Source organism: Ascaphus truei, chromosome 22 (assembly GCF_040206685.1).
Source record: "Ascaphus truei isolate aAscTru1 chromosome 22, aAscTru1.hap1, whole genome shotgun sequence".
Classification (NCBI taxonomy): Eukaryota; Metazoa; Chordata; class Amphibia; order Anura; family Ascaphidae; genus Ascaphus; species Ascaphus truei.
In genome coordinates this window covers 10,391,976-10,419,362 of record NC_134504.1, presented here as the reverse complement: position 1 = coordinate 10,419,362, position 27,387 = coordinate 10,391,976, and the positions used below count along the sequence as shown (strand labels likewise).

The 27,387-nt window shown below is 46.7% G+C and overlaps 1 protein-coding gene, 3 long non-coding RNA genes and 1 other non-coding gene across 5 annotated transcripts in view; 2 read left to right on the top strand and 3 right to left on the bottom strand.

Moving 5' to 3' along the window:
* Positions 1-1,912: 1,912 nt before the first annotated feature.
* Positions 1,913-2,049, bottom strand: LOC142472909 (small nucleolar RNA SNORA50). The gene has a single exon (XR_012789892.1). It is a non-coding gene; the product is annotated as a small nucleolar RNA SNORA50 (small nucleolar RNA).
* Positions 2,050-2,088: 39 nt separating this feature from the next.
* LOC142472769 (uncharacterized) lies at positions 2,089-3,141 on the bottom strand. Its single transcript, XR_012789833.1, has 2 exons — positions 3,027-3,141; positions 2,089-2,182 (listed from the first exon to the last, which is right to left on the bottom strand). It is a non-coding gene; the product is annotated as an uncharacterized LOC142472769 (long non-coding RNA).
* Positions 3,142-3,243: 102 nt separating this feature from the next.
* On the top strand, positions 3,244-8,941 carry LOC142472770 (uncharacterized). Its single transcript, XR_012789834.1, has 3 exons — positions 3,244-3,328; positions 3,911-4,098; positions 8,244-8,941. It is a non-coding gene; the product is annotated as an uncharacterized LOC142472770 (long non-coding RNA).
* On the bottom strand, positions 8,173-10,557 carry LOC142472771 (uncharacterized). The gene is made up of 2 exons (XR_012789835.1): positions 9,913-10,557; positions 8,173-8,994 (listed from the first exon to the last, which is right to left on the bottom strand). It is a non-coding gene; the product is annotated as an uncharacterized LOC142472771 (long non-coding RNA).
* The window catches only part of ERN1 (endoplasmic reticulum to nucleus signaling 1), a 54,375-nt gene continuing 37,133 nt past the window's right edge, over positions 10,146-27,387 (top strand). The window contains exon 1 of the mRNA XM_075579940.1: positions 10,146-10,440. Within this exon, the coding sequence (XP_075436055.1) occupies positions 10,384-10,440 (57 nt within the window). The 5' untranslated portion in view covers positions 10,146-10,383. The remainder of the gene's footprint in view (positions 10,441-27,387) is intronic.

The following is a 27,387-nucleotide window of genomic DNA, read 5'->3' as shown; positions in this document are numbered from 1 at the left end:
CTCCAGGCGACTTGCGTTCCTGTTGGGTGCTACAAGCAGTATATTGGCATATTTCTTTTCTCCTGTCTTTGTGCAATCTAAATAAAAAGGGGACTATCTGATAGACATATTCTTTTATTTTGCACTATTGCAACTGGGCCACTAGACTACCTCAATTATGAAACCTACCCAAAGATTTTAACACACTGGTGTGGTTCCCCAACCTACAGGAAGCAGGACGGATCTCTGACAATTAATGCAGTTAGTCTTACTTGGGGCAGGGCTTCCCGTTCCTCATGCAGGTTTAAACCCCCTTGCCAATAGTAACCTATGACATTCCTACGGGCCTGCATGAGGCACTGGCAGTATCGTTCCAGGTGAGGAGCTACTCAGCAGGGGAAATGAATGCAGTTCAGAGCTGGAGACCCTGTTTCCTATACAAGTGGGGGGATAAAATAAAGTGGCCTTGGGGGCGACATCCCTGTGAATAGAATACTATGTACTTAGAACACATGGGCCCTCTAAAGATTCATTCGAGTCCTCTTGTGGCTCACGTGACAACTGCAATTTCTACTTTAATCTTCCCATTAAAGCTGCATGGTCTTAAGAAACACGGGGGGCGATGTACCCCGTGGTTGGAAGCCTGAGTCTGCAGAGCTGAATCGCATGCGTTATTCCAGGTTTGGGACCCGCTGCTCCCCAACATACATGTGATTCAATGGAGCCAACCAGTGTTCATTTCAGCTCTTGGCCCCCCTGCTTCCAGAAATACTTACCTCCATAGGGGGTGCCGACATCAGTCACGCAGACCAATCGGAAGCCACACCGGATGGTCACGGCTTCCTATTGGCCGGTTACAAGACATTTAAATACCTTCATTATTAGGTAGTTTCCCTGACTGCAGACACTGGCGCGGGATCCCGCAGCCGAAATCAACACAGTTCAGCTCCAGAGCCACCTGGATCTTGTTTTTTTTTAAAGAAACCCATATTGCTGCTTTAAAAGAAGGTCCAGAAGGCCAATAGAAAGCCACAAGTAATATTGTTACGGCTTCCTATTGGCCCACTGGCCTTTTAAACAGACATTACGTGCCCAGCCTGAGCCCCTTGAGGTTTTATAGGAAAAATAATGGGGAAAGGCACACCTGCTTCAGCCTAATAGTAAGTCAGTAGAACTATTGCTGTGGTGCAAATAGGGATAAACAGACAGAAAAGCTCCCTACTGAATACACTCGCTGCAATTGTGCAATGTTTACGATTAAAAAGTCTGTTTTATACAGAAGGGTGAGGTATTGGTGTCCATCACCATACCCTTAGATCAGCGGTGCGCAAACTGGGTGGCACGAGGTTTAGAGGCCCTGCCCGCTTCCCCAAGGCACTTAATTTAATGCTGGGGAAGCACCAAAGGCCTCTGTAAACCTTACTTACCACGGTTCAGCCGGCATCTGGAGACACACCACCATGGCAACATGCCATCCAGACGCCGGGAACCACGGTAAGGAGGAAGGCGCGCAGAGAGCAAAAAAGATTGCGCTCCCGTTTTAGACAAACATGGGTATAGCATTATATAATACAGTATATGCTATAACACGTTTATGGTCTAAGGGTTTGGTCATGAACACCAATACCCCACCCTTCTGTATAAAGCTTTTTTTTAGTTTGTTTACTATTAAAAAGGGTTTTAAAAATTGACAAACTAAACATTTCACAATTGCAGCAAGTGCATGCATCAGGGAACTTTTCTGTCTGTCAATTTCAGAGGAAGCAAGGGGTGCCCAGAAAAGAAACATGCAGTGGGGCTCTGGAGACACCTTTAAAAAAAAAAAAAAAAAAAAAAGAGGGGGAGGAGAAAAATAAATAAAGTCACCAAGAAGTGCATTAAACTACCAATCTTCTATATCTATAAAAAAAAAAAAAATCTTGCACATTATCTGACATGTAACTTGCATTTAAAAGTGCAACTTAGGGTTTGACTAAGAAGCACCAGTTATAACAAGCCATTTACTATTGCACGGTTGCTTGGCCAATGAAGCCATTGAATGGGCAATTCAGAGGTTCAAAGACAGTGCGTCTGGAAATATCCGAACAAAAACACACAGGGCGCACACACTTGGAGAAATGCTACTTTATTAGATTTAAGTTACAAGTAACAGTGGTGATCCTCCCGAGAGCAACGTACCGCTTCCCACGACGAATCTTCTGCTCTGAAAGGCAAAATAACGTAGAATTAGGAATAGCACATTTACAATCACCATGCAGGACAGATACAACGTACACAGCCTGGAACAACTTAAAACTGTGGTGTTCACCCATTCATGGAAATAAAAAAGTATGCATGAAGATGGCTGCATCAGATTTGAAGTAACTTCATCAGCATCAGAAGTCTAACACGCAATGGTTATCATCATGTCAGCACATCTTCAAGAGGAAACTCTGGGTAATTATAGGTTGCAGCACACACGGGGGGGGGGGGTTACTGGGGTCTTGGCATATTAACCCCTTTGCTACCAGCAACACAACCTAAAATCAGCTGTGACCTCAAGTGCTTAGAAAAGCTTAAGTCGTCAATTAGTTTTTCCAATTAAATACTTACATAGACGATGATAATAATAATAATAATAAACAGCATGTTCTTGTATAGCGCTGCTAGTTTTACACAGCGCGTTAGACATTTTACAGGCACAAGTCCCTGCCCCGTGGAGCTTACAATCTGTTTTTGGTGCCTGAGGCACAGGGAGATAAAGTGACTTGCCCAAGGGCACAAGGCGCCAATGGTTTAATAGGCGCCTTGTTTGCATTAAGCCCCCTGCATTATGCAGACGTCCCAGGGTCAATAAAAATGACCAACCCCTCCAAGTGCAAATAATCCCTTAACCTGAAGAACTTACTCTACAACCCTGGTGCATGGGGATGGGGGCAAATGGGTTTTAGAAGTGTGGTTGTAACCATTTTAATTTGCCAGGCTATACACATCACTGGCTAAAAAGGGCTCCTCCCACATCAAAGACCAGTATTTGTACAAGGTGAAGAAGCAGGAATCCCACCCACCATAAAGGGACTGGAGGAATCTCTTCCCCCCTTTGTGCAGCAGAGTATAACCCAGAGCTCAGCCATGTGCCGGGGGACAGACTCACCCCCTCACCCCTCTCCTATCCAGCCTGCGTCCACAACGGAAAGAGAACGAGTTCCGGCTTCGCATCCTCTTATATAGAGACAGGTTACGATGACGTATTTCCGGAGGCAGCCTCAGACAATCAGGGAAGATCTGCGGGCCAGCCCTAGTTACCACGGCAACCGCTGCATACCTGCTGTAACCCCTTCCATGCCGGGAGGAAGCGAGGCTTGTGAATGTGAGTCCATCATATGGGAAGTGAATGATCATTATAGCAGCCAGAAACATATGTACTCACTGGTCATTGTAATGTTATATCAATGATATCATGTGCATTGTAATGAAAATGTTAATCACAATTATTGATATGATGATAATAATAATTATTACTATTATTAATGATATATCAATATATTATTATTACTTATATATAAATATATTATAATAATTATAAATATATTATTAGTAAGGATATATGAATATATTATTATAATTATTATTAATTATTATTATTATATATAAATATATTATTATTCATTATATATACATGTATTATTATTAATTATATATAAATATATTATTATTATTATTAATTATACATGCATTATTATAAATTATATATACATGTATTATTATTAATTATATATAAATGCATTATTAATTATATATAACTGATTATTAATATTAATTATATATACATGTATTAACCCCTTAAACATGTCACTGCCATTAGTACCCTTTGCTTCTAGGAGGGACTGACCCATTTAACTGACTCTTTTGTGCAGTGATTTAATTCAGGTTTTTTTAACCTCTTTTGTAGACCGGTTGGCAACTCGAACACATTAAAAGCTGAAGATAATCCGCCCGGGATTCCTATGGCGCATGTGACGCGCAGTCCTACCTGGCACGGCTTTCTCCAGCAATCACCCAGTCTTGTTACCAGGTCTATCATCTGCCCTCCAGCGAACGCTATGTAACCTTCTTCTTCGGCAGCAGATGGTAATTAAGGTAACGCATACAAGGAGTGAGGGATTCTGGGATTCAGAGGGGAATAGTGCAATACATACTCATGTTTTATTCCTCTTCCAGGCTGAAGAAACACCGCCATTTTTACTTTGCCCACGAGTCAATGGATAACTGGGAAGTAGGGTTGTCAGGTGGCTTCTCCAAAAATACTGGACTCAGTGGTGAAAGGGGCATCAGGTCACTATGTCCAGGTAGGTAATACCGGACACATACATGTCCAGTATTACAGAACCTCTCATTTATGACTGGGCAGTGTCCAAATACAGGACAGTCCAGTTCAATACCGGACACCTGACAACCCTACTGGGAAGAAGTGTAAAACGGTGGGAGACAGGGGGGGGGGAATACCGCATTACTGTTGCGGTGTAGATTCCTTTGGCAGCAAACAGGTTAACCCCTTCCATACCTAACAGGTCCCTGAATGCCGCCAAACCTCCCGACATTTGCAGATAGTGCGCCCATCCTCTAAAAAACAAGCGTTTCCCTGTTACGTTAATAGGGTCACATGCCAGGTACGTTACACGGGCACGGAAAATATCAACACCATCCAACTTAGTAGGCACAGTACATCTTTTTAAGACCAGCTGTATCTAGGGCTGCAGACAGGACAGAGTCGTTGTGCGGGGCAGGGGGGGGAGGGCATTAGTAGCAGTCTAGTACGTTTTGGCACGGCCATCTCGCCATGGCCAATCAGCCACCAGCTTTAACCCGCCGCTGATCTGTCGCAGGGGGCAGCTAGCCATTTCACCACAAAGGTAAATCCCTAACCTTAGCTCCTTACCCTAAAAACCCTTAAGTCCTTTCCCTAACCCGTTAACCCTTTACCCTAAGACCCTTTACCAGAACCCCTTACCCTAACCCTGTACCCCTTACCCTAAAACCCCTAAACACTAACACTAATCCCTCTAACCGCTTACCTTCTCTGTGAAATGGGCGGCAGTGAGCTGTCTCCTGCGGCTGACCGGCGGCGGCTAAATGCCAGCGGCTGAGCAGCGGCGGCGGCGAGGTGGACGCACCGAAACGTCCCCATTCCGATTAGCGGGCCCTCAGTACCTGCGGGAGTATCCCCAGCTGCCGAGGGAGGAACAGAGGAAGGTCCAGCCAGGCAGTGGAGAAGGGCCTAGCCGGACAATCGCAGAAGTCGTGCCTATTTCCGGTATCGGCAAGACAACTCCTCCGTATCTGCTGCCCTGGCTGGACCTATTAAACAGAAGTTTGTTTGTGTGCGGGGTAAGCGACAGGTTATGGGACGTCCATAGGATTCGCTCGGAAGTTCCTCCGTCCAGCACGATTCGAGGAACTACGACCGGACCCATTTTGGTGTGCAAAATATTGGACGGTCTGCAATAGGCAAAATACTGGTTTTATTCAGCTAAGTGCTATTAAAGTCTATGAGATTGCACGTTCCAATAATCAGTGAGACTGAATCCACATTAGCGACAGTCCCAGGGATTTGAGGGGAGTTAACATATAGGCTGTTAAACTCAGTCAAAAACAGCCCAAAGAAAGTAATGGGATCTGGTTCCATTGTTCTGGAAAGTGCTGCCACCGCTTCACTGCCGACAGACTGCGGTAATTACCTGTCTCCGTGTAACAGTAGATAAGCAACCCTGTTATTTCCGCATGGAGGGGATTTGGTTGGTAATCCATTACTTGGTCCCAACAAACCTTATCAAGGTGGGGCCCTGAAACCAGTTTGACTATTCTCAGGATGACTTGAGCATTTCAGAGGGGGGCTGCAGGAGGACAATGGGAATTTCTTATAAATAATGCTTATCCTATTTTATTTATATGTAGTAATGTAGTAAGAAAGGAGGGAGTAGGGGGGTGTGATACCTTTTGTTGGACCAACAAGTAGTTGATATGTTACAAGCTATCAAACCTCTCAGGGTCCTTCATTGGTAGGGTTGCCAGGTGTCTAGTATTGAACCGGACACTCTGAGAGGTAATACTGGACATGTAGGTGTATACCGGTATTATCTCTCTGGGCGTGTATGTGTATACCGGTATTACCTCTCTGGGCGTGTATGTGTATACCGGTATTACCTCTCTGGGCGTGTATGTGTATACCGGTATTATCTCTCTGGGCGTGTATGTGTATACCGGTATTACCTCTCTGGGCGTGTATACAGGTATTACCTCTCTGGGCGTGTATGTGTATACCGGTATTACCTCTCTGGGTGTGTATGTGTATACCGGTATTACCTCTCTGGGCGTGTATGTGTATACCGGTATTACCTCTCTGGGCGTGTATGTGTATACCGGTATTACCTCTCTGGGCGTGTATGTGTATACCAGTATTAGCTCTCTGGACATGTATGTGTATACCGGTATTATCTCTCTGGACATGTATGTGTATACCGGTATTACCTCTCTGGGCGTGTATGTGTATACCGGTATTATCTCTCTGGACATGTATGTGTATACGGTTACCGGTAGTACCTCTCTGGATGTGTATGTGTATACCGGTGTTACCTCTCTGGATGTGTATGTGTCTGGTATTACCTCTCTGGACATAGTGACCTGACCGGCTTGGGGGACCGTGGGATTTCCCTTACCAGGGCTGCTGCTGGGGGGCTGAGCAGCTTCCTCCACCCTGATTCGCTGCTGCTGGGTAATGAGCCAATCAGGAAGAGGTGTCAGGAGCCTGGGAGTAGAGCCAAGGAGAGGAGGAAACAGCATGGAGCTGAGAGAGGTGTGTGTTTGTGTGCCTCGAGCACGTCGCACCTTTCACCATTGCGTCCAGCATTTTGGGAGAAGCCACCTGGCACCCCTACTCACCGATGAAGGACCCTGAGAGGTTGGAAAGCTTGTAACATATCAACTACTTGTTGGTACAAGGAATCCGCAGCACTCGCCGTTATGATGCAATAGAGATAAATGTATTCAAACCACGAGGCAGACCATAAACTAGGGCCACGTTCCGGACCACGTTTCGGACCACACGCGGACCTTTCTCAAGCTCTCTACTTGTTGATCCATAAAAGGGATCACACCCCCTACTCCCTCCTTTGCTAGGAGAGGGAAGACAGAACCAGCCCCCCCCTTCTTTGCTTACGATTTAATTTATATGTCATTTATTGCTTCTGTTATTTTGGCAAACGAAACTCACCGAAATTGGCACAGGTGGAAGTAATTGGCACAGGTGGAAGTAATTGGCACAGGTGGAAGTAATTGGCACAGGTGGAAGTAATTGGCACAGGTGGAAGTAATTGGCACAGGTGGAAGTAATTGGCACAGGTGGAAAGTAATCGGCACAGGTGGAAGTAATCGGCACAGGTGGAAGTAATCGGCACAGGTGGAAGTAATCGGCACAGGTGGAACTAATCGGCACAGGTGGAACTAATCGGCACAGGTGGAAGTAATCGGCACAGGTGGAAGTAATCGGCACAGGTGGAAGTAATCGGCACAGGTGGAAGTAATCGGCACAGGTGGAAGTAATTGGCACTGAACCAAAAAGATATTTCTTAGATAATATACGGTGGCGCCATATTCAAGAAGCCCCAGTCTTTTTTTAAATGTCAAAATTGTTGCCGGATTTGGCAGTGTGCCGTGGGGTCGGGTTAGAATATTGAAATGTTATTATGAAAGTATGAATATTAATAATTCCTAGTACCCATTTTTTTTTTCTATTGCTAACACCTTACGTGGAGAGCAAAGTAGACATCTAACCCGGGGGGGTGCTCAACTCCGACCCTCAAGACCTCCCCCCCGAACAGGTCAGGTTTCCAGGATTTCACTGCTTCAGCACAGGTGGCTCAATCAGTCCACGCTTCAGCACAGCTGTCTCAAATCAGAGGCTCCGTCTTTGACTGAGCCACCTGTGCTGAAGCTGGGATATCCTGAAAACCTGACCTGTTGGGAGAGGGTGGGGGGTGGGCTTGAAGACTGGAATTGAGCACCCCGAGGGGTAACCCAATATCAGGTGGGATACGAGTGTGTGCCTTTTTTTGTATCCATTTAATTAATTTGTGACCTTTCCAAAAATTAATATTAATATCCCCCCGTTAGCAGGTTTCAGAGAATGGAAAAGCACCCAGAACCGCCCTTTCGAAATACTTTTGATGCTTTATTGATGTGATAATATAAAATAATTCTCATTCTCTCTCCCCCTCTCCCTCTCTCAGAAAATAGAGGATGCAAAAATCGAAATCAAATCTAAAAACAGACTACCCTGTATATACTACGAAACGCAATAAACCAATGTTATATTTGCTAGACAAAGAAAACTCTTTTAGGGGGGTTCTTCCTTCTTGTTCAAAGCTCTATTTTGAACACGGAAAAACTTTCATTTCATCAAGATAAAAGTTCCCCAAAATGACGACATTCCTTCTGTCCTTGAAAGTAAATCAGCGCCACCCCGTCATCAATGTGAATAACCGTATTTAAACTGAAAGCTAAGAGCTGAGGGGGGATTCCAGTCCTCAAGGGCCACCAACAGGCCTGGTTTTAAAGACATCCCTGCTTCAGCACAGCTGGAGGAATCTTGGAATGTTGCCTTATCTTCCAATAACGTGGCGTTACTCCGACCCAGACCCCGAAATAGGGCTTTAGCGGAAGGGAAGAGAGGAGAAAAGGAAGTGACGCTGACATTCATCCATCCAGACCAGTGGTTGTCAACAGGGGTTCCGAGAGCCCCCCTCAGGGGTTCCGCAGCTACCAGGGGGGGGGAGAGCTCGGACAACTCTCCCAGCTGTACCAGGCCCGGCGACACCCCACGTAGCAGTGACCCGGCGGCTCCCGAGTTCAGCAGCTGCTGCCGCGCGGTCACTGCGATTCTTCCGCGTTCAACTTCCGGCGTCGACAGGAGGGAGAGGAAGGATCAGGTAAGAGAGCGCGCTCTCACTTCAGGGATATTTGCAGCATGCTGGCAGCTCCCTTAAAGATAGAGTGAGTGAGTGAAAATGAGTGTGAGAGTGTGTATGTGTAAGAGAGGGGTGAGTGTATGTGTGAGAGGGGGAGTGTGAGTGTGTAAGTGAGAGTGTGTGTGTAAGTGAGAGGGGGAGTGAGTGTGTAAGTGAGGTGTGTGTGAGAGGGCAAGTGTGAGTGTGTGTAAGTGAGGTGTGTTTAAGTAAGAGGGGGAGTGTGAGTGTAAGTGAGGTGTGAGTGTGTAAGTGAGGTGTGTGTGTAAGTGAGAAGGGGAGTGTGAGTGTGTGTAAGTGAGGTGTGTGTAAGTAAGAGGGGGAGTGTGAGTGTGTAAGTGAGGTGTGTGTGTAAGTGAGAAGGGGAGTGTGAGTGTGTGTAAGAGAGGTGTGTGTAAGTAAGAGGGGGAGTGTGAGTGTGTAAGTGAGGTGTGAGTGTGTAAGTGAGGTGTGTGTAAGTGAGAGGGGGAGTGTGAGTGTGTGTAAGTGAGGTGTGTGTGTAAGTGAGAGGGGAAGTGTGAGTGTGTGTAAGTGAGGAGTATATATAAGTGAGAGGGGTAGTGTGAGTGTGTGTAAGTGAGGTGTGTGTGTAAGTGAGAAGGGGAGAGTGTTTGTATGTGTGTGTATAGAATGAGGGGGAGAGAGATGGGGGGGGGGGGGGGGCGCAAGGGTTGGGGTTCCCCAGAAGTTGACAATCTAATTCTGGGGTTCCTTAACCAAAAAAACGTTGAACCCCCCTGATCCAGACGCTGTTAAATATTTCAGGGTCTGGGCTGGAATAACCCTAAATGTATGTACAGTATAACGTAAATAACGTCTCCCTTTCCAGATAAGCCACGTGATGACATTAACTTAGGGTAACACCACGTTTAGTGGATCTGGGTGGATGGTGGCTAACGCCACGTTAAGTGAGCTTCGTGGATCGAAAACCTACATAGCAGGGGTGGTCCACTCCAGTCTTCAGGGGCCATCTCCAGCAGATCAGGTTTTCAGGATAACCCTGCTTCAGCACAGAGTTGCCCACCTGCTGCTATATGCCCAGGACATACTTGAAAACGAGAGGTAACTCTCAATGTATTACTTCCTGGTAACACATTTTTATAAATAAATAAAGGAATTATTATGGGCAACGGGTACTCAACAGGGCGGCTTGGTGGGCGTGATGTCAGAGGTGGGCGTGATGTCAGAGGTGGGCGTGATGTCAGAGGTGGGCGTGTCCTCCCGGGTGCCGCCTACAGGAAGCAGACTTGAGCTAGCTGCACACATTGTGTAGTGATGGAGGAAGAGACGGAGCTGAAGGCTGACCTGCCCCGGACTGTCCCATCCCCTGCACTGTGAGACCCGGCAGCGCCTTCCTCAGGAGGGGGTCTCTTGGATCCCACGAGGCCGGCCCCTGTCTGCAGACATGGGTCGTGTCCTGAGAAGACTTCTCCTGGGCTTTCTGCTGCTCCTCTTCCAGATGGTAAGGGATCTACCTGCAGTGCTGCTTATTTCCTAACCACATCCTTCTTTTCATTCTCCCCCCTAACCCCAACCTTGCACCTCTTTGCATGGACAGACCGTGCAAACGTTACACCCTGGCGTTCCTCTTGTATGTTGCACGGTGTAACCAAGCATATGCTGGATTAGATCTGGAGGTTTTGGCCTACGCTGTATATAAACTCTGGATTGTAATATACCACGTATTTGCATTTCACGTAACGCAGTGTCGCTGCTGTGGTTGGCGTCACGCGCAGAAATCGGTGTCACTTCGCTTATGTGGTGAGGCGGCAGGGGGGGGGAGAAAGTGACGAGATGTTACCGTGACAGAAATTTGGGGGTGCCAAATGTCATTTTGTATTTTTTACAATTATTTATCACCCGGAAACGTATATCTTTCTTTAGCAAGCTTTGCCTGGGCGGTGTTTTATAAGAGGCTTAATTGCATGAATATTAATTGTATTTATCACTATGTACATTGCGGGAACCTCTGGGTGCTCATTAGGGGTTAATGGCTCTTTCCTTACTTGCAGTGAGAGAACAGAGAATATGTATATATTGCATCTGTCACCTTAAAGTGTGTGTGTGTATGTGTATGTGTATGTATGTATGTATATATATATATATATATATGTGTGTGTATATATATATATATATATGTGTGTATATATATATATATATATATATATATATATATATGTGTGTGTATGTGTATGTATGTATGTAGTATATATATATGTAGTATATGTACATATGTAGAGGTATCAGTACCGTGTTAGCCGAGCTTCAATAATCAAAAAATAGATAGATGATAACGTTCTGTGGCTAACGAGAGAGAGAGAGAGAAAGTATATATTCTCTATCTATCCCTTTTTTACAAGACAATTGATATGAATATCGTTTTAATTCAGGGATAGGTAGGCTGAATATGTGTATATATGGGAGAAGGAAATACTTGCCTGAAAAGCTTGCAATCTAACTGACATGGAGAATGACATGGGTCTGTAATCCAGTATTCTATTGCAATGAATAGCGGGTAAATCTTTCCATGCAAAGGAAAGTCAGCTTGGATAATCACTGTAGAGAGATAGCATGGGTATTTAAGGGCATCGGCGATGTCTGTAGTTAGCAGGGTGAGCGCAGTGGTGACCCTGTTTATGTAAACAAGTGCAGCTCAGAGCTGTAATCTGTCTACAACAGGGGGGGGGGGGCAAATCCAGTTTTGGTCAGGTTTTCAGGATACCCCTGCTTCAGCACAGGTCCTGTGCTGAAGCAGGGGTATCCTGAAAACCTGACCTGTTGGTGGCCCTTGAGGACTGGAGTTGCCCTCCCCTGGTCTAGGAATATACAACATTTCATGTGTGTACAGTATATAAGCCTTTAATGTCCCAAACATACAGCTGTCGCTGTACAAGGCCTTTTCGGTTGCACACAGGCAGCTGATTGCCTGGCGCACAATCCTTAGTGGGACGATCATTCCTACATTATAGAACTTCAGGGGTTAACCCCTTCACTGTCACTGGGTTCTGCATCAGCCAGCGTTCATCTGTATCTCTCTAGTGCTGTGTTTTTCAACCAGGGATCCCTTTTATTTTAAGGTTACAGTATGTTAAAATTGTACCAAATACAGAAGAATTTACAATGCATCTGATCTCGGACGCGCTATTAGAGAGGGTTGGGGTTCCTTACAATGCATCTGATCTCAGACGCGCTATTAGAGAGGGTTGGGGTTCCTTACAATGCATCTGATCCCAGACGCGCTATTAGAGAGGGTTGGGGTTCCTTACAATGCATCTGATCTCAGACACGCTATTAGAGAGGGTTGGGGTTCCTTACAATGCGTCTGATCTCAGACGCGCTATTAGAGAGGGTTGGGGTTCCTTACAATGCATCTGATCTCAGACGCACTATTAGAGAGGGTTGGGGTTCCTTACAATGCATCTGATCTCAGACACGCTATTAGAGAGGGTTGGGGTTCCTTACAATGCATCTGATCTCAGACGCGCTATTAGAGAGGGTTGTAGGTTCCTCAGAATTTCACATAGGGTTCCTTAACCAAAAAAAGTTTGGAAACCCCTGCTCTAGTGGCAGCTGTGTAGGTAGCACTCGTACATAGATTGCAAATGGGACAGACTATGGGGGAATATTGCACAGAACTGGGATACGTGAACAAGGTCTACAAATGATAGAAGGAAGGCAGGCCTGCCCTGCAGAGCTTATAATCTAACTGAAGACCGGCGAAGGCTAATGTTCTCAGACTGTATCGGCCGATCCGGCAGCTTTCAGTCGAAATTCCCCATTAAGTCAATGGAATTTTTAAATCTGAAAACAGTCAGAACGGCAGCATTGGTGGTTATAGAATAAGCCCTTAAAAAGTTTTATATAAGAGTCCACCCCCCCCCTGTCTCCCCTGTCTCCCCTCTCTCCTTTACCCCTCTGCCCCTCACCCACTCTCTCTCCCCCTTCACCCACACTCTCTCTCCCCCTTCACCCACACTCTCCCCCTCCACCCACACTCTCTCTCCCCCTTCACCCACACTCTCTCCCCCCCTTCACCCACACACTCTCTCCCCCCCTTCACCCACACTCTCTCTCCCCCTTCACCCACACTCTCTCCCCCCCTTCACCCACACACTCTCTCCCCCCCTTCACCCACACACTCTCTCCCCCCCTTCACCCACACACCCTCTCCCCCCCTTCACCCACACTCTCTCTCCCCCCTTCACCCACACTCTCTCTCCCCCTTCACCCACACTCTCTCTCCCCCTTCACCCACACTCTCTCTCCCCCTTCACCCACACTCTCTCTCCCCCCCTTCACCCACACTCTCTCTCCCCCTTCACCCACAATCTCTCTCCCCCCACCCACTCCTCTCGAAATATGTATTAAGAACATGTAAGTGACCTGTAAGTTCATTGGTTTGTGCGCACGGTTCCGGGGCTCCAGTTACGAAGTGCCTGGATAGGGTAGTATGGGGGCTGTCCCTAGGCTTTGAGGGGCCCAAGGCAGCCCGCTCCGGGAAAGGTTAGACCCCTCACACGAACGAACACAGAGACACACACACGCCCCTCTCTGCCGGTCTGGGGGCCCCGCGCGGTAACCAGCTCTCCCCTTCGGTCGACTGGAAGTTGGTTCCCGGCGCTGACAGGAAGTGGTAGCGCAGGGTCCCCGAGGTAAACATTTGCGCTGTTTAATACATAAAGCTTTACTGTAAACACCATGTGAGGTGGTATTATTTGACAACACATGTCATTTTGTGATTTCTAGCATTTAATTAAAGTGGTGGAAAAAAATGTAAACTTCAGTTATTCTAAATGCCGCCTGCAGTGCAGGTTTCGGGCGTGCGCAGCGCCCTGAGGGAACGCGCGCCCTGCCGGTTCGGGTATAATCGCAGCCTTGCACCCGTTCAATAATTCAGCCATTTCTCAGAGGAATAATATTACGTGTCAAAATTTGCGTATTTTCTACCCCAAAGAATGTGATCTCGCCGCCTTGTAATTCTGGTGCCCACGTTTTAGTACAATATTGTAATCGTCTCAAGACGCCATATTAAAATGCACGTCTTAAATGCATCCCTGTTGTTTCTGGACTCTTAGGCTATATCCATACAGCCTTCGAGCGCGCGGAGGCGTGCGCGTCCGTGACGGGATGCGGGTGCGTTTTCTGGGCAGAGGAACCTGGTTCATTTCCCGGTGTCGGCTCCTTGTGACCTTGGGCAAGTCACTTTATCTCCCTGTGCCTCAGGCATCAAAACAGATTGTAAGCTCCACGAGGCAGGGACTTGTGCCTGCAAAATGTCTCTAAAGCGCTACGTATAACTAGCAGCGCTATACAAGAACATGATTATTATTATTAATAAAATTATTACATTGCAGACCCTGGTGTATAATTCAGGGGTGCTCAACTCCAGGCGTCAAGTCTAGACCCCCCCCCCCCCAGCCCCAAACAGGTCTGACAAGATACTGACGATATCTTCTTGGAATACACTTGTTGTAAGAGCAGATGGCTCCAAGTTGCAATCCTGCACAGTGGGTTTGAGAAGGTACATCGTTTTAACATAAATGTTCCAAAAAACCCCCCCGAATGTCAGTCAGGCCCTGGCTCCTTCTGAAACGTCACACTAATTAGCCTGTCGTGTTAAAGGAAAGAGAATGGTGAATCTTTTCTTTTCTTTGGTTTTTGTACCTTTTTTACTATAAGAAGATTATTTAGATCGTAAGCTCTCCGGGGCAGGGATTTCTTTTTCTTTTATCTGATTTTTGTTTGCATTTATTGTATTATAATTCCCTGTTATTGTCTCTTTTGTAAAGCACTGAGTACACTGTGCACGCTATATACACAAAGATATATATATATATATATATCTATCTATCTATCTATCTATCTCCTGGGACTAAAGTGGACTAATACCAGTGATCTGTTTAAGGGGTATATCAGGGTAATTAATTTATTTTGACCTAATTCTGATACTTTTTTTTATTAAACGCAATTTATCATTAATTTCCTAAGAAACTAAATACATTATATAGGATCTGTTCCCTTCCTCCCCCCCTCCCTCCCCTCCCTCCTCCCCTCCCTCCCCTCCCTCCTCCCCTCCCTCCCCCCTCCCCTCCCCTCCCTCCCCCCCCCTCCCCTCCCTCCCCTCCCTCCCCCCCCCCTCCCCTCCCTCCCCCCCCCTCCCCTCCCTCCCCCCCCCTCCCCTCCCTCCCCCCCCCTCCCCTCCCTCCCCCCCCCCTCCCTCCCCCCCCCCCCTCCCCCCCCCTCCCCTCCCCTCCCCCCCCCTCCCCCCCCCCCCTCCCCCCCCCCCTCCCCTCCCTCCCCCCCCCCTCCCCTCCCCCCCCCTCCCCCCCCCCTCCCCTCCCCTCCCCCCCCCTCCCCTCCCCCCCCCCTCCCCTCCCCTCCCCTCCCCTCCCCTCCCTCCCCTCCCCCCCCCCCTCCCCTCCCTTCCCTCCCCCCTCCCCCATTGTACCCCACTTTCAGACCTGTTGGCAGAGGAAATATACTGGTACAAGGCCAGGTTATCATAGAAACTCAAACGGGGAGGGGAGTTATGCTAATACAAGTCTTTGAAGTGGGAAAGGCTATTGACCCACATTTCCATGCCTGCCCTGCTTTAGGTTAATTAATTATGACCGTTGCAGAACTGGTCTCCGGCTACTAAAATAATCAGACCATTTTTTCGGATGACTTAAACACTGTAGGGCGGCCTTTAAGTCCTTTCTGGGGGTGGGGTGGGGGGTGGGGGGAGATGCATGGTCGGTGTGAATTGATTACTGCTAATGGACTTGGGATCAGTAATGAATATTATAATGAAGACGGCCCAGCCCTGCTCTAACACCTCTCCCAGGTGTAGCTGTAACCCAGGAGAACCGTAACCCTTTGAGTGCCGGACTGGTGGCACCTGTCCGAAGACCCCACAGTTGGGGGAAAAAAATAATATATATCAATATTGACATTTAACGGGAATTGCTGCATTTAACGCTTCCCTGGTTGGAATCTGGATTTTTGTGACCCACTGGACTTTTTTTTTTTAGTTTTTGATGCGCACATCCTGGTAATTTAATCCAGATTCCCTGACTTGGAAAGCGTGTTCTAGAAGGCGTTAAATGCATTATGCGGCTGCGAAAGGCAATGGCGTTAATGGCTTTAGAAGAGGCACTGACTTTGTGCTCTGAATACATCTCTTTAATGAGGCAAAGGGGGAGTGGGTGATGCTGTGTTGTGTTCTCCCAGAATCCTCCAGGGCTGGGCTTAACGCTGTCGCTGTCCCTCTGTCGGAGGATGGTGTAATGACATTCTTACTTTAACTGTTTATTGCTAATTCTTCCTAGTGTACACTCTACCAGATCCTGATTAATATATATTTATGAGATACAAAGAAACTGAATGAGCAGTACTACCATATTAAATGCCACACATACATAATGAACCTACCGTATATAATATAGGTGGTGCTCCCTGGAGTCAATAACTACACTGTAAACAAGAGAGAAAAAGTTGTAGGGCCTACTAGGACTCCAAAAATGGGGCACACAAGTATGAGTACAACATTGTACATTTTATTAAACTAACAGCCAAATGAAGACAGACTGTAATAAAACACTAAAAACATAGGGACCCCGTTTTCCGAATGCTAAAGTGATACCTAAGTGCATAGATAGCAAACAATTACTAGCAGAAACTCCTATGTATAATTCATATGTAGAGAAAATATATCTATCTATATATTTTTTTATATTATAACCAACCCCACACTGATGAGACCCATTAAGGTCGAAACAGCTGTCTGTGGGTGGGTTTTCTGGGTATGCACCTTAACCCTGGCTGTGCTCAAAGCTGTGACCATGCAGCAAGCTTAAGCCTATAGGGAACCATGTTAAAAATGGTTTTTGAAGCTAAAAGTGGCACTGTGTGCTCATTTGCATGTCATTTCCCAGAATCCCTTGCTGCAGTGGAAGAGCTGTGTGCTGGGTGATAATGGTGAAAGGTGGGGTTGCAGACCTGCCTAAGACATGCAGATGAGCATACAGTTGTATTTACATTTATATTTACATATATATAGTCTTAATACACCAAAAACGCTACCAAAATAGACCAGCCTCACAGTATTAATTATGCACGGAAAATGGATAATAATGTGTACTTAACCAAAATTAGGAAAGTGTATCCACAAACCTTGCTAGTGTGGCAAAATCCCTGTATAAACAGATGTATAAATATGCAATGATTCGAGCAACAAAGAACCAAGGCTGCCCCAGTGACACTGAGAATGTGAAGATCACAGATGTATCTCGTTGGAATAAACACCCATCGTGCCGAAGCAAGTGTAGCGTATGTGGGGATTCATGTGCTAGGACTGGGGGTATGGTAAGAAAAACCCAATGCAATAAGCACTCTCAGCAGGATATACTGTAAATGATCCCTAAGGGCCATCAAACACCGCAACGTCCGCTGCAACATATTGGGTAAATAAGTAAGCAAATGTATGGTACTGCAATGGTAAAGATACTGTATAAGGTGATATAAATATTACTCCTCTAAACCAGCAAACACAGCGGTGTGAGCCCAGCCAGGGAGGTAACAGCGGCAGAGTCCCAGAGAGTCCTGTTACCCTGAACAGTAAAAGCAGCGGTACTGACTCCCGATAGCACAAACACAATGTCCCGTAATAAAGGCGCTGATACTTGCTGCTACTGGTCACCCGCTGCTACTGGTCACCCGCTGCTACTGGTCACCCGCTGCTACTGGTCACCCGCTGCTACTGGTCACCCGCTGCTACTGGTCACCCGCTGCTACTGGTCACCCGCTGCTGTCACCCGCTGCTGTCACCCGCTGCTGTCACACACTGCTGTCACACACTGCTGTCACCCACTGCTGTCACCCACTGCTGTCACCCACTGCTGTCACACTGCTACTGGTCACAATGTTGAGGTCTGGAGAAGGAGGTAGCGTGGGAGACGGTGAGCGAAGACGCCCAGCGCGGCGTTCCGTGTCCTCCACACATACGCTACACTTGCTTCGGCACGATGGTTGTTTATTCCAATAAGATACATCTGTGCTCGTTACTATCTCAGTGTCACTGGGGCAGCCTTGGTTCTTTGTTGCTCCCCATCATTTCTGTTACATCTTGTATATTTATACATCTGTTTATACAGGGATTGTGCCACACTGACAAGGTTTATGGATACTCTTTCCTAATTTTGGTTAAGTACACATTACTAATTATCCATTTTCCACGCATTATTAATACTGTGAGGCTGGTCTATTTTGGTAGTGTGTGTGTGTGTGTGTGTGTGTGTGTGTGTGTTTCTCTACATATGAATTATACATAGGAGTTTCTACTAGTAATTGTTTGCTATTTATGCACTTAGGTATCACTTTAGCATTCAGAAGACGGTTCACTATGTTTTTAGTGTTTTATTATAGTCTGTTTGATTTAATAAAATGTACTAGTGTATTAGTAAGACCACACCTTGAATATGGAGTACAATTTTGGGCAGCAATCCTAAGAAAAGACATTATGGAACTAGAGAGAGTGGAGAGAAGAGCCACCAAATTAATAAAGGGGATGGACAATCTAACTTATGAGGAGAGGCTAGCTAAATTAGATTTATTTACATTAGAAAAGAGGCGTCTAAGAGGGGATATGATAACTATATACAAATATATTCAGGGACAATACAAGGAGCTTTCAAAAGAACTATTCATCCCACGGGTAGTACAAAGGACTCTGAGCCATCCCTTAAGGTTGGAGGAAAGGAGATTTCACCAGCAACAAAGGAAAGGGTTCTTTACAGTAAGGGCAGTTACAATGTGGAATTCATTACCCAATGAGACTGTGATGGCAGATTCTATAGATTTGTTCAAAAAAGGTTGGGCATCTTTTTAGATGGAAAAGGTATACAGGGATAAACCAAATAAGTATACATGGGAAGGATGTTGATTCAGGGATTAATCCGATTTGCCAATTCTTGGAGTCAGGAAGGAATTTATTTTCCCCCTTCTGAGATAGCATTGGATGATATGACTCTGGGGTTTTTTTGTTTGCCTTCCTCTGGATCAATAAGTAAGTATAGATATAGGTTAACATATCTGTTGTCTAAATTTAGCATAGGTTGAACTGGATGGACAGAAGTCTTTTTTTTTTTTTTTTTTTTTTTCTTCAACCTCATCTACTATGTAACTATTTTGTACTCATACTTGTGTGCCCCATTTTTGGAGACCTAGTAGGCCCCGCTCTATGGGACCTACAACTTTTTCTCTCTTGTTTACAGTGTAATATATATTTATATTATTGTGTGTGTGTACTTCGGAACACTAAGAAGGTACTTTTCAGTTGAAAGAGTAGTAGCTGCATGGCACAACCTTCCAGAAGAAACGGTTGGAGCAATTGTAGTCACAGAATTGTTTGTATAATTTTTTTTATTTACAACGTGACTATAGGAGGTAAATACAATGCAAACAATGGGGAATACATGACAACATATGGCTAAAGGAAACCGTGTCCCAATAGCTTACAATTAAATAATTTTCAGGATAGAGATTTTGTAGTTGCTTCAATGGTTTTCAAGGTGCACTGATGCTTAACATTGTTTAGTAAATCCGGGCCTATGTCGGAAAATGTATAAATATACATACACGTGTGTCTGTGTATATACATACAAACGCCTCCTTGTCTGCCATAGAGGCCCACAAGGCATTGCTTTATTAATACATACTGAACTAGACAGGTAGGTAAAATACTTTCCGATTGGCAGCCTTTCTGCAGGCCTCTAAATCCCTGTGTCTAATCCTGGAAGGTAATGCTGTCTTGTTAAGCTGTTCTTCCACCGTGACCACACCGTGTATGGAAAGAGCCGGGGTTTATTAGCAGGACACTGAGTGATGTGATCACAGAGGAGCAGAGAGGAGACAGACCTGTTACTCCATTCTACTATTAAAGAAGCAAAGGTGTGTGTGTGTGTGTGTGTGTGTGTGTGTGTGTCAGATGCACCAAATAGGGCAATAAATGTGTCTTTACTAGCTTAACGTTTCGGCTCCCCAATGGGGCCCTTGGGAGCCGAAACGTTGAGCTAGTAAAGACACATTTATTGCACTATTTGGAGCGTCTGCTTTGTTGACCATTCTACATGGTACAGTATAGTATTTTAGCAGGAGCTATCTAACACACCCTAACATCCACATCCCCCAAACCTTTAAAAGGCCCAGCTTGGGCGGCTGGACCATACTCCATCCTGATGTATACTCCGCCCCACAAAAAACAGCCACTTTTGTTTCAACTTATCCCCTTTTTGAGTGTAAGCTCACGGGATCAGGGCACTCATTACCTCTCTGCACTGTACTGTTTTTGTGCTGGTTGGTCCTTATTTGTGTGCCATTCTGTTTATGTAATATACATCTCTGTGCCCCCCTTGTACTGCGCTGCGGCATATGTTGGCGCTAATATTTAATTATACACGCACAGGATCAATTAAAAAAAAAGTTCTAATTTTCGAAAAATTGTTTATTCAAAGCGGAATTATTCAGATCTGGGAGATATCGAACTCTGTTAGTATCCTCGTTCCATTCCTGTTAACTGACTCATTTTCTAGCGGGTGATCAGAGAATGACCAGCCCGACCCAAATGGAAGTGTAACACCCCCTCCCCTCGCCCCTTCTTCCCTCCCCTCGCCCCTTCTTCGCTCCCCTCGCCCCTTCTTCGCTCCCCTCACCCCTTCTTCCCTCCCCTCGCCCCTTCTTCCCTCCCCTCGCCCCTTCTTCCCTCCCCTCGCCCCTTCTTCCCTCCCCTCGCCCCTTCTTCCCTCCCCTCGCCCCTTCTTCCCTCCCCTCGCCCCTTCTTCCCTCCCCTCGCCCCTTCTTCCCTCCCCTCGCCCCTTCTTCCCTCCCCTCGCCCCTTCTTCCCTCCCCTCGCCCCTTCTTCCCTCCCCTCGCCCCTTCTTCCCTCCCCTCGCCCCTTCTTCCCTCCCCTGTTTTTCATGGATTATTACTTTTAAATCATTCTTTTTGCCGTTGGGTTCAAGCGAATTTGCGAAGCCGATAGAACGCCACGTCCAATCTATGGAACGCTGTTAAGAACCGGAGACGCGCAAACTATTCGCGCTGCGCCCCCCTGCCTGATTTTCTCCTGCCTCCCCCCCCCCCACTCCGGTGCTCGCGTCCCACCTTGCTTTCCAGCATGCAGGGGTCATGTTACGTCACGCCATGACCCATCGCATCGCCGTGGCGATGGGTCATGTGACGTCATGTCACATGGTCCCGCGGCGTCTTTTGACACGTCACAGAGCCAGCTGAATCAAGGTAAGTGGAGTGTTGCAGAGGCCTCACGTGATCCCCCGACATTAAATAAAATGCCTTGGGGAAGAGCGCGGGGCCCCTGCAACCGCCCGCGCCCCCAGTTTGCGCACCGCTGATTTATAAAGAAAGCTATCAGATGAACTCGCTCTCCGACACGTGTGATCTGGAATGGATTTATAACTGGGTCAGTAATGGAAAGGCGATGACCTGGTTATGTCTGAGGTCGAGCTAACGAAAAAGTAGCCGGACATCCCGTTTTGCTCGCATCCTCCCCCAGCTATAAAAGGGACAGGATACGGGGGACAGCAGGTGCGTCAACGGCACCTCTCATTTCTTGGCTAGCACCCCAAACCTCGTTTTTAAACCTACGTGCGATGGTCCGACTCCAACAAAGTGTTAACCACGCCGACGTCTGAGTATTGGGTCAGATTCCACTAATACGAGCTGAGAATAAAGGGATCTAGTGATTGCACAAGCCGGTGTGTTACCGGGAGGTTCACTTTCAGGCGCTATGGCAAGTCGTGGAAAAGACCAGGAAAAAGTTTAACATGTTACCTGATCTGTGGATATGGCCCTAAATGTCAAACTTCTTTTCTTTGGGCTTAATTAAGATGAACAATGCTCCCTCTGTGGTTGGTAACTGAGACACTAATCCTTTTTGCACGAATGCAGTTTGATGCCACACTTGGGTTTTTCAGATATGATCTCGAAGAACGAGTGCTTTTATTAAAGCCGCATCCGCTCTCATTTGTGCCTTATTAATAATTAACCCTGTCTGCTCCTGCAACCTTCTTGTACTGTGCCAGCTCCTGTTCCTTGCAGCGTTAAATAAAATAAATATATATATATATTTTTTAATTATTTTCTCTACCAGCTTTGCTTCGTCAACATTTTTTTTCTTCAATACAGTGTGTGTGTGTGTGTGTGTGTGTGTGTGTGTGTGTGTGTGTGTGTGTGTGGTGCATCAATATAACATCAGTCTCCTCACTGCCTCCTCTGCCCCTCTTTACATCTCAGCCCTAATTTCTTGCTATGCACCTGTCCGACTCTTGCGTTCTGCTCAAACATATCTAAAGCCCTCTCCCACCTAATACTTCTCTCACTGCCCCACACCTCTGAAATGCCCTTCTCCTCGATATCCCACAGGCACCCTCTCTCTCCTCCTTTAGGACCCACCTTAAAACACACCTTTGTCAACGAAGCATATGGGTAGCTCCGTGGCTGATACTATACACATCACACATCAACCGTGGCCCCTTGCAGACGCACTTACGAGCACACCCTCCTACTGCCTCTAAGTTCTCTCCACTTGCCACTTAGATTGTAAGCTCTTCGGTGCGGGGACTCCTTTTTCCTATTATTATTACTTTTATGTCTGAAGTGCTTACCAGTGTCCTACGCTGCCCTTGCCCATGGAGTTATGGTGGGGGATACACATTGTCTCGCTCTCTGGGCCAACGGATGGAAGAGTGGAAACCAGTTGGATAGAGTAAGCGGATGAGCCGTCATGCAGACCCTTTGAGTGGCCATACTGTAGCCACCACATGATGGGCTTCCAGCTTGTTCCCCATGGGAGATCGGGTTCTGTTCTGCAGCACGTTGAACGCGATCTGCGCTTGCAGAGGAACGGAAGAGGAAGGCTCTTTGTCTGCTCACGTCCCCGGTGCTGCCCCGGTCACATGATCACTCCGAGGAGTGGTCATGTGATGGTGAGCTTCTGAAGGGGCTGTGTTATCATTGACCAATGGGAAACCCTTGTAGTACGGGGGCTTCTGGGAAAGGAAGTTGACACCTCTGCATTATTCCCCCTGCTCCGAACGATCTCGCTTAATAAGGGCAGCATGTTTCATTTGTAGTATAAAATACAATTCCCATAATCCCTTCCAATGTGAAAGCTGATTGGCTGATTTCCAGGCACTATTCTCCCAGTAATAAACGGACGCTATTGGCTGGTCCTCAAACCGTCACACCTCCAGCCAGGACATGATTGGCCAGTAATGCCCTCTTTTTCGGAGGTTATTACTAACACATTTTTAACTGATCTTTTTACCGCTCGGCTTGGGACGTATCTTATATATTCATGAAACAAGCTGTTATAAATAGTAGAAACGGTGGTTCTGTATAGAGCAGTGATGCACAAAGTGTTGGACGCGCCCCACCTAAGTTTCTGGGCGGGGGCGCGGCGGTTACAGAGGCCCCGCGCTTCCCCTCCCGACTGCATTTAAATTAAACGCCACGGATCGCGGGAAGGCCTCTGTAACTTCACTTACCTTGCCTTCCAGCGACGCGTCGTCATGGCAACCCGGTGGCAAACGTCACCGCGGGGGTCACGTGACCCTGCGGATTCTTTTTATGGGGGGGGGGGGGGAGAGCAGGCAGGGGGGGTGCAGCAGGAAAACTTTGTGCGCCCCTGATACAGAGCATAACAAGCATATACATACATATGATATGAAACTGAATTCACACTTCTAATCTCTTATTTACACTCTTTTTTTTTTTTTTAAAGAGGAATCGCAATTCCTTTCTTCCTTCAACAGAAATAGCTTTGCCAACTGTTGAAAGCGATTAATTTTCCCTTGAGAAAGTATAATATTTGTTCAAAGAGGTCGCATGGCAGACAGGCTCTCCCTGTATACAGACAGGCTCTCCCTGTATACAGACAGGGCACAATGTCAGGCAGCGAAGTGTTGTTTGCTGTCGCTGGGCCTATCGGAGATGCGGGATTTGATTGTGCAACTCGAACAGTAGTTTTTGTTTTGGAGAAATCCTATTTTTGGCTGGGCGACTCGCTGTAAGGTTTTCTTCAAAAATGGCGTCCAGTTTGGGAAAGCCGTCCTGCGTTAGGTGTGAGCGCTTCACTGAACTCTGTGTTTAAAGGTGTCTTTTCCTGCGTTTGGCCGTCTGTAGATGCAATGTGTGGAATGCGGGAGCGAGGCAGCCTCTTGGGAAAGGTGTAAAGTGGACTTCGTTATGTTAAAATCAGAGACAACAACTCGCACCGAGTCCGTTCAGTTCCAAATCGGAGCCAGATAAAGATGATCCCTTCTCTCTCTCTCTCTCTCTCTCGATGTTGCGATAGTCTACGCCGTCCCAACCGGCGTCTGATGTCACTCCCGTGATTTCGTGTGTCGCACTCTATCCTGTCCTCCGTCACCCTACGCGTTTCACAGGGGGTTCCTGCTTTCTCAGGGGTATTGCATATTCAGTCCTGACGATTGTACATGTACGGTTGATCCTCGCTTATCCGCCGGAATGCGTCCTGCAGACCGCCGCAGGATTGCGGGCCCATGTTAATCCCCGGTGGGTAAGCGGTTCCGAAGTTGGATAATGCGTCCAGCGGATTGGATTATGCGGCGTCGGGTGAGTCGTTTGACAGCGCGCCGTCGGATACCGAGGACCGCCTGTATAAGCAAAATAAAACCACAGGCTTACAGTTTTAGCGGTGTGTAAGCATGTTTGGGTCTGTGCACACATTAACACACACGTATGTATATCTTTCATTTGTGTAGCACTTCGTAGCAGTAATACACGTCACCCTCCCTGCCCGGCTAGTAGGGGGTGTATTATATGGCTACTTCGCGTGGGATACCGTGAATCGGGCTGGATTCAGGCGGCTGGCGATGAGGTAGCAAGGATGTGCAAAGATGGGCGCCAGTAACGTTTGCAGTACAACTTTTATTTATTCGTGTCCCCAAACAAAGGGACCGCTCATATATGTAAATAATGCACTGTGCTTTATAACAGACTCGCATGGATACAGTTCTACCATCGGTGCCCACTCCTAACACTCCGATGCTGTTACTTTGACTCAGTTGCTCTGAGTAAGTGTGGCACCTGGACCCCCTTGTTGCTTCGGAAGCATCCTGTGTATTTATCCGATTTTTTTTTTTTTTTTTTTTTTTTTCTTCTTCTCTGGTCCCCTACGCGAATCCTGGCGGGTCTTTCTTACTTGACCCGGTACCTGATTTGTAACTGCCACTTGCGCACAGACTGCTGAGGAATATTAGCGCCGATCCGCGGTTCGAGCTGATCCGCTGGCACCCGGGAGCCATCTTTCCTGAGGCCCTCTGTGGCGTGCCGTATTCCTTTTTATTACTTATTCTGGATTCCATTCTTCGAGGATACTAGGGTAATGTCCCCATGCACAACATAATAAACAGGGGCGCCTGGTCTATACTATTACTTTATAAACATTACTTGTCTACTCCCCCTGAGGCTCCTCTCCTCCTGTCCTCCTGGAACCTAACCTTTTAGAGAACTCCCTCCTCCTTAACTTCCCCTGTGGGACGTCTGGATCGCCATAGCAACCCTGGGTATGGCCCAGCATGCCCCAGCCATGTTGGTAACCCTTTATGAGGAAAGGGTGGATGAGAAGGGGGGGGGGGTTACACAGACATAAAAGTAACATTGACAAAAGGAGTCCCTGACCAGAAGAGCTTACAGTCCACACAGTAACGCGCGTGTGTATATATCACTGCTTTTGTATGTGTCTTTATACATTTTTTGCACGTGCAAAACGCCCCGTTGTTTATATAATCTATAAAAATGATTTACGTTTTGCAATTGAGTATTTGTTATTTATGAGTCGAGGTGCCTGCCTAACGAGATGCTTTCAGATTGGAGAAGCCATCTTTTAATTTGCGCAACTAACCCTTCGCTGCCCGTTGGAATTACTAACGTCGGAACAAGGCCGGCAGGAACATGTGATTACTAATCGCGGTCCGCATGCTGATGAGTGACAATGATGCGTTTTTTTTTTTGTCTGTCCCCTGCGTTCCCCGTTCCCCATTCCCAAATTCTTTCTATTCCCTTATTTATTTTTTACTCCTTTATCGGCGCAAAGCAACAATATATAAAAACATCATTTTGCCACCTTTTATTTTAATGCAAAGTAATGGGTCCAACATCTTATTCGTTAAGCTTGCGTGTTACACCCCAGTTATTAATAATAATATTAATAATAATAACTTCAGTTAACTTCCTTTTTTACACTAGTCGCAATGGCCCTCGTTTTTAAATTAATTCTTCGTCAACTAATATGGGCCAGACTAGTCCAGGGGTGGCCATCTCCAGTCCTCAAGGGCCACCACCAAATCCCTGCTTCAGCACAGGTGGCTGTCTAGCTGCCTGTGCTGAAGCAGGGATATCCTTAAAACCTGACCTGTTGGTGGCCCTTGAGGACTGGGAGTTGCTCACCCCTGGGCTAGTTGGGTAATGGCAGTAATAATGCATCGTTGCCGCCACCTGTGGCAGTGACGCGGTTAAACCTATAACACACTCGTAAAAAGTTTTTAAGTTCAGCACTAATAATCTTCCGTGTTAATCTTGGAGAAGCCTCCGAACCTTTTGTTTTCCTTCCCCTGGCAGCACTGCGTGTTCCTGATGGCAGGGCGCCCAATTAATATGGAACGGAATAAATGGCGCTTCGTCGTCTCGAGTTCTCGTTTGTTTTGTCTTTTTTTGTACGGTGGTTTGCAAATCATCGCGTCCTGCTGGGCCGGGCGTGCGCTCGCACCTTCAACACCGTGGGGGCCTGTAGTCTGTGTCACCAAACTAGGGAGGGACAAGGTGGCGGGTTCCATTCGTGCCGGTGCCAATGTGCTGCTCCGCGTGCTTGTTGGCCTAATACAGGGGCGGTCCGACTTCCGTCCTCAAGAACCGCCAACGGGTCCGGTTGTAAGGATATCCCAGATTCAGCAAGACCTGAGCCACCGGTGCTGAAGCAGGGACTGATTGAGCCAACTGTGCTGAGGACTGCAGTTCAGCACCCCCTGCTCTAACACTTTCCTGTTTCATCATTTGTTGCTAATGTTCCCAGCAGTTTGAGCTGCAAACTGTAACAATAGATAATGTCACCTTTTAGTAATATAAGAATACATTGTCGCTGCAGAGTTACACTGACTGAAGGATTGAAACGGAAAGGCGGCCATTTAGTTAGGCACACAATCAGGATTTTGACAGATTTGTAACGGGTGCACCACGCGATTTTGCCATCTTTGGGTAAGAATGAAGAATTATACATTGCCACACGGTTCACATATAAAAATAACATTGCTGCTTTTTTTATCAGCGTTTAGTGAATCTGGGCCTACAGCTATTTAAACTGGCAGCCAAGAGGTTACACTACCAACCAAAG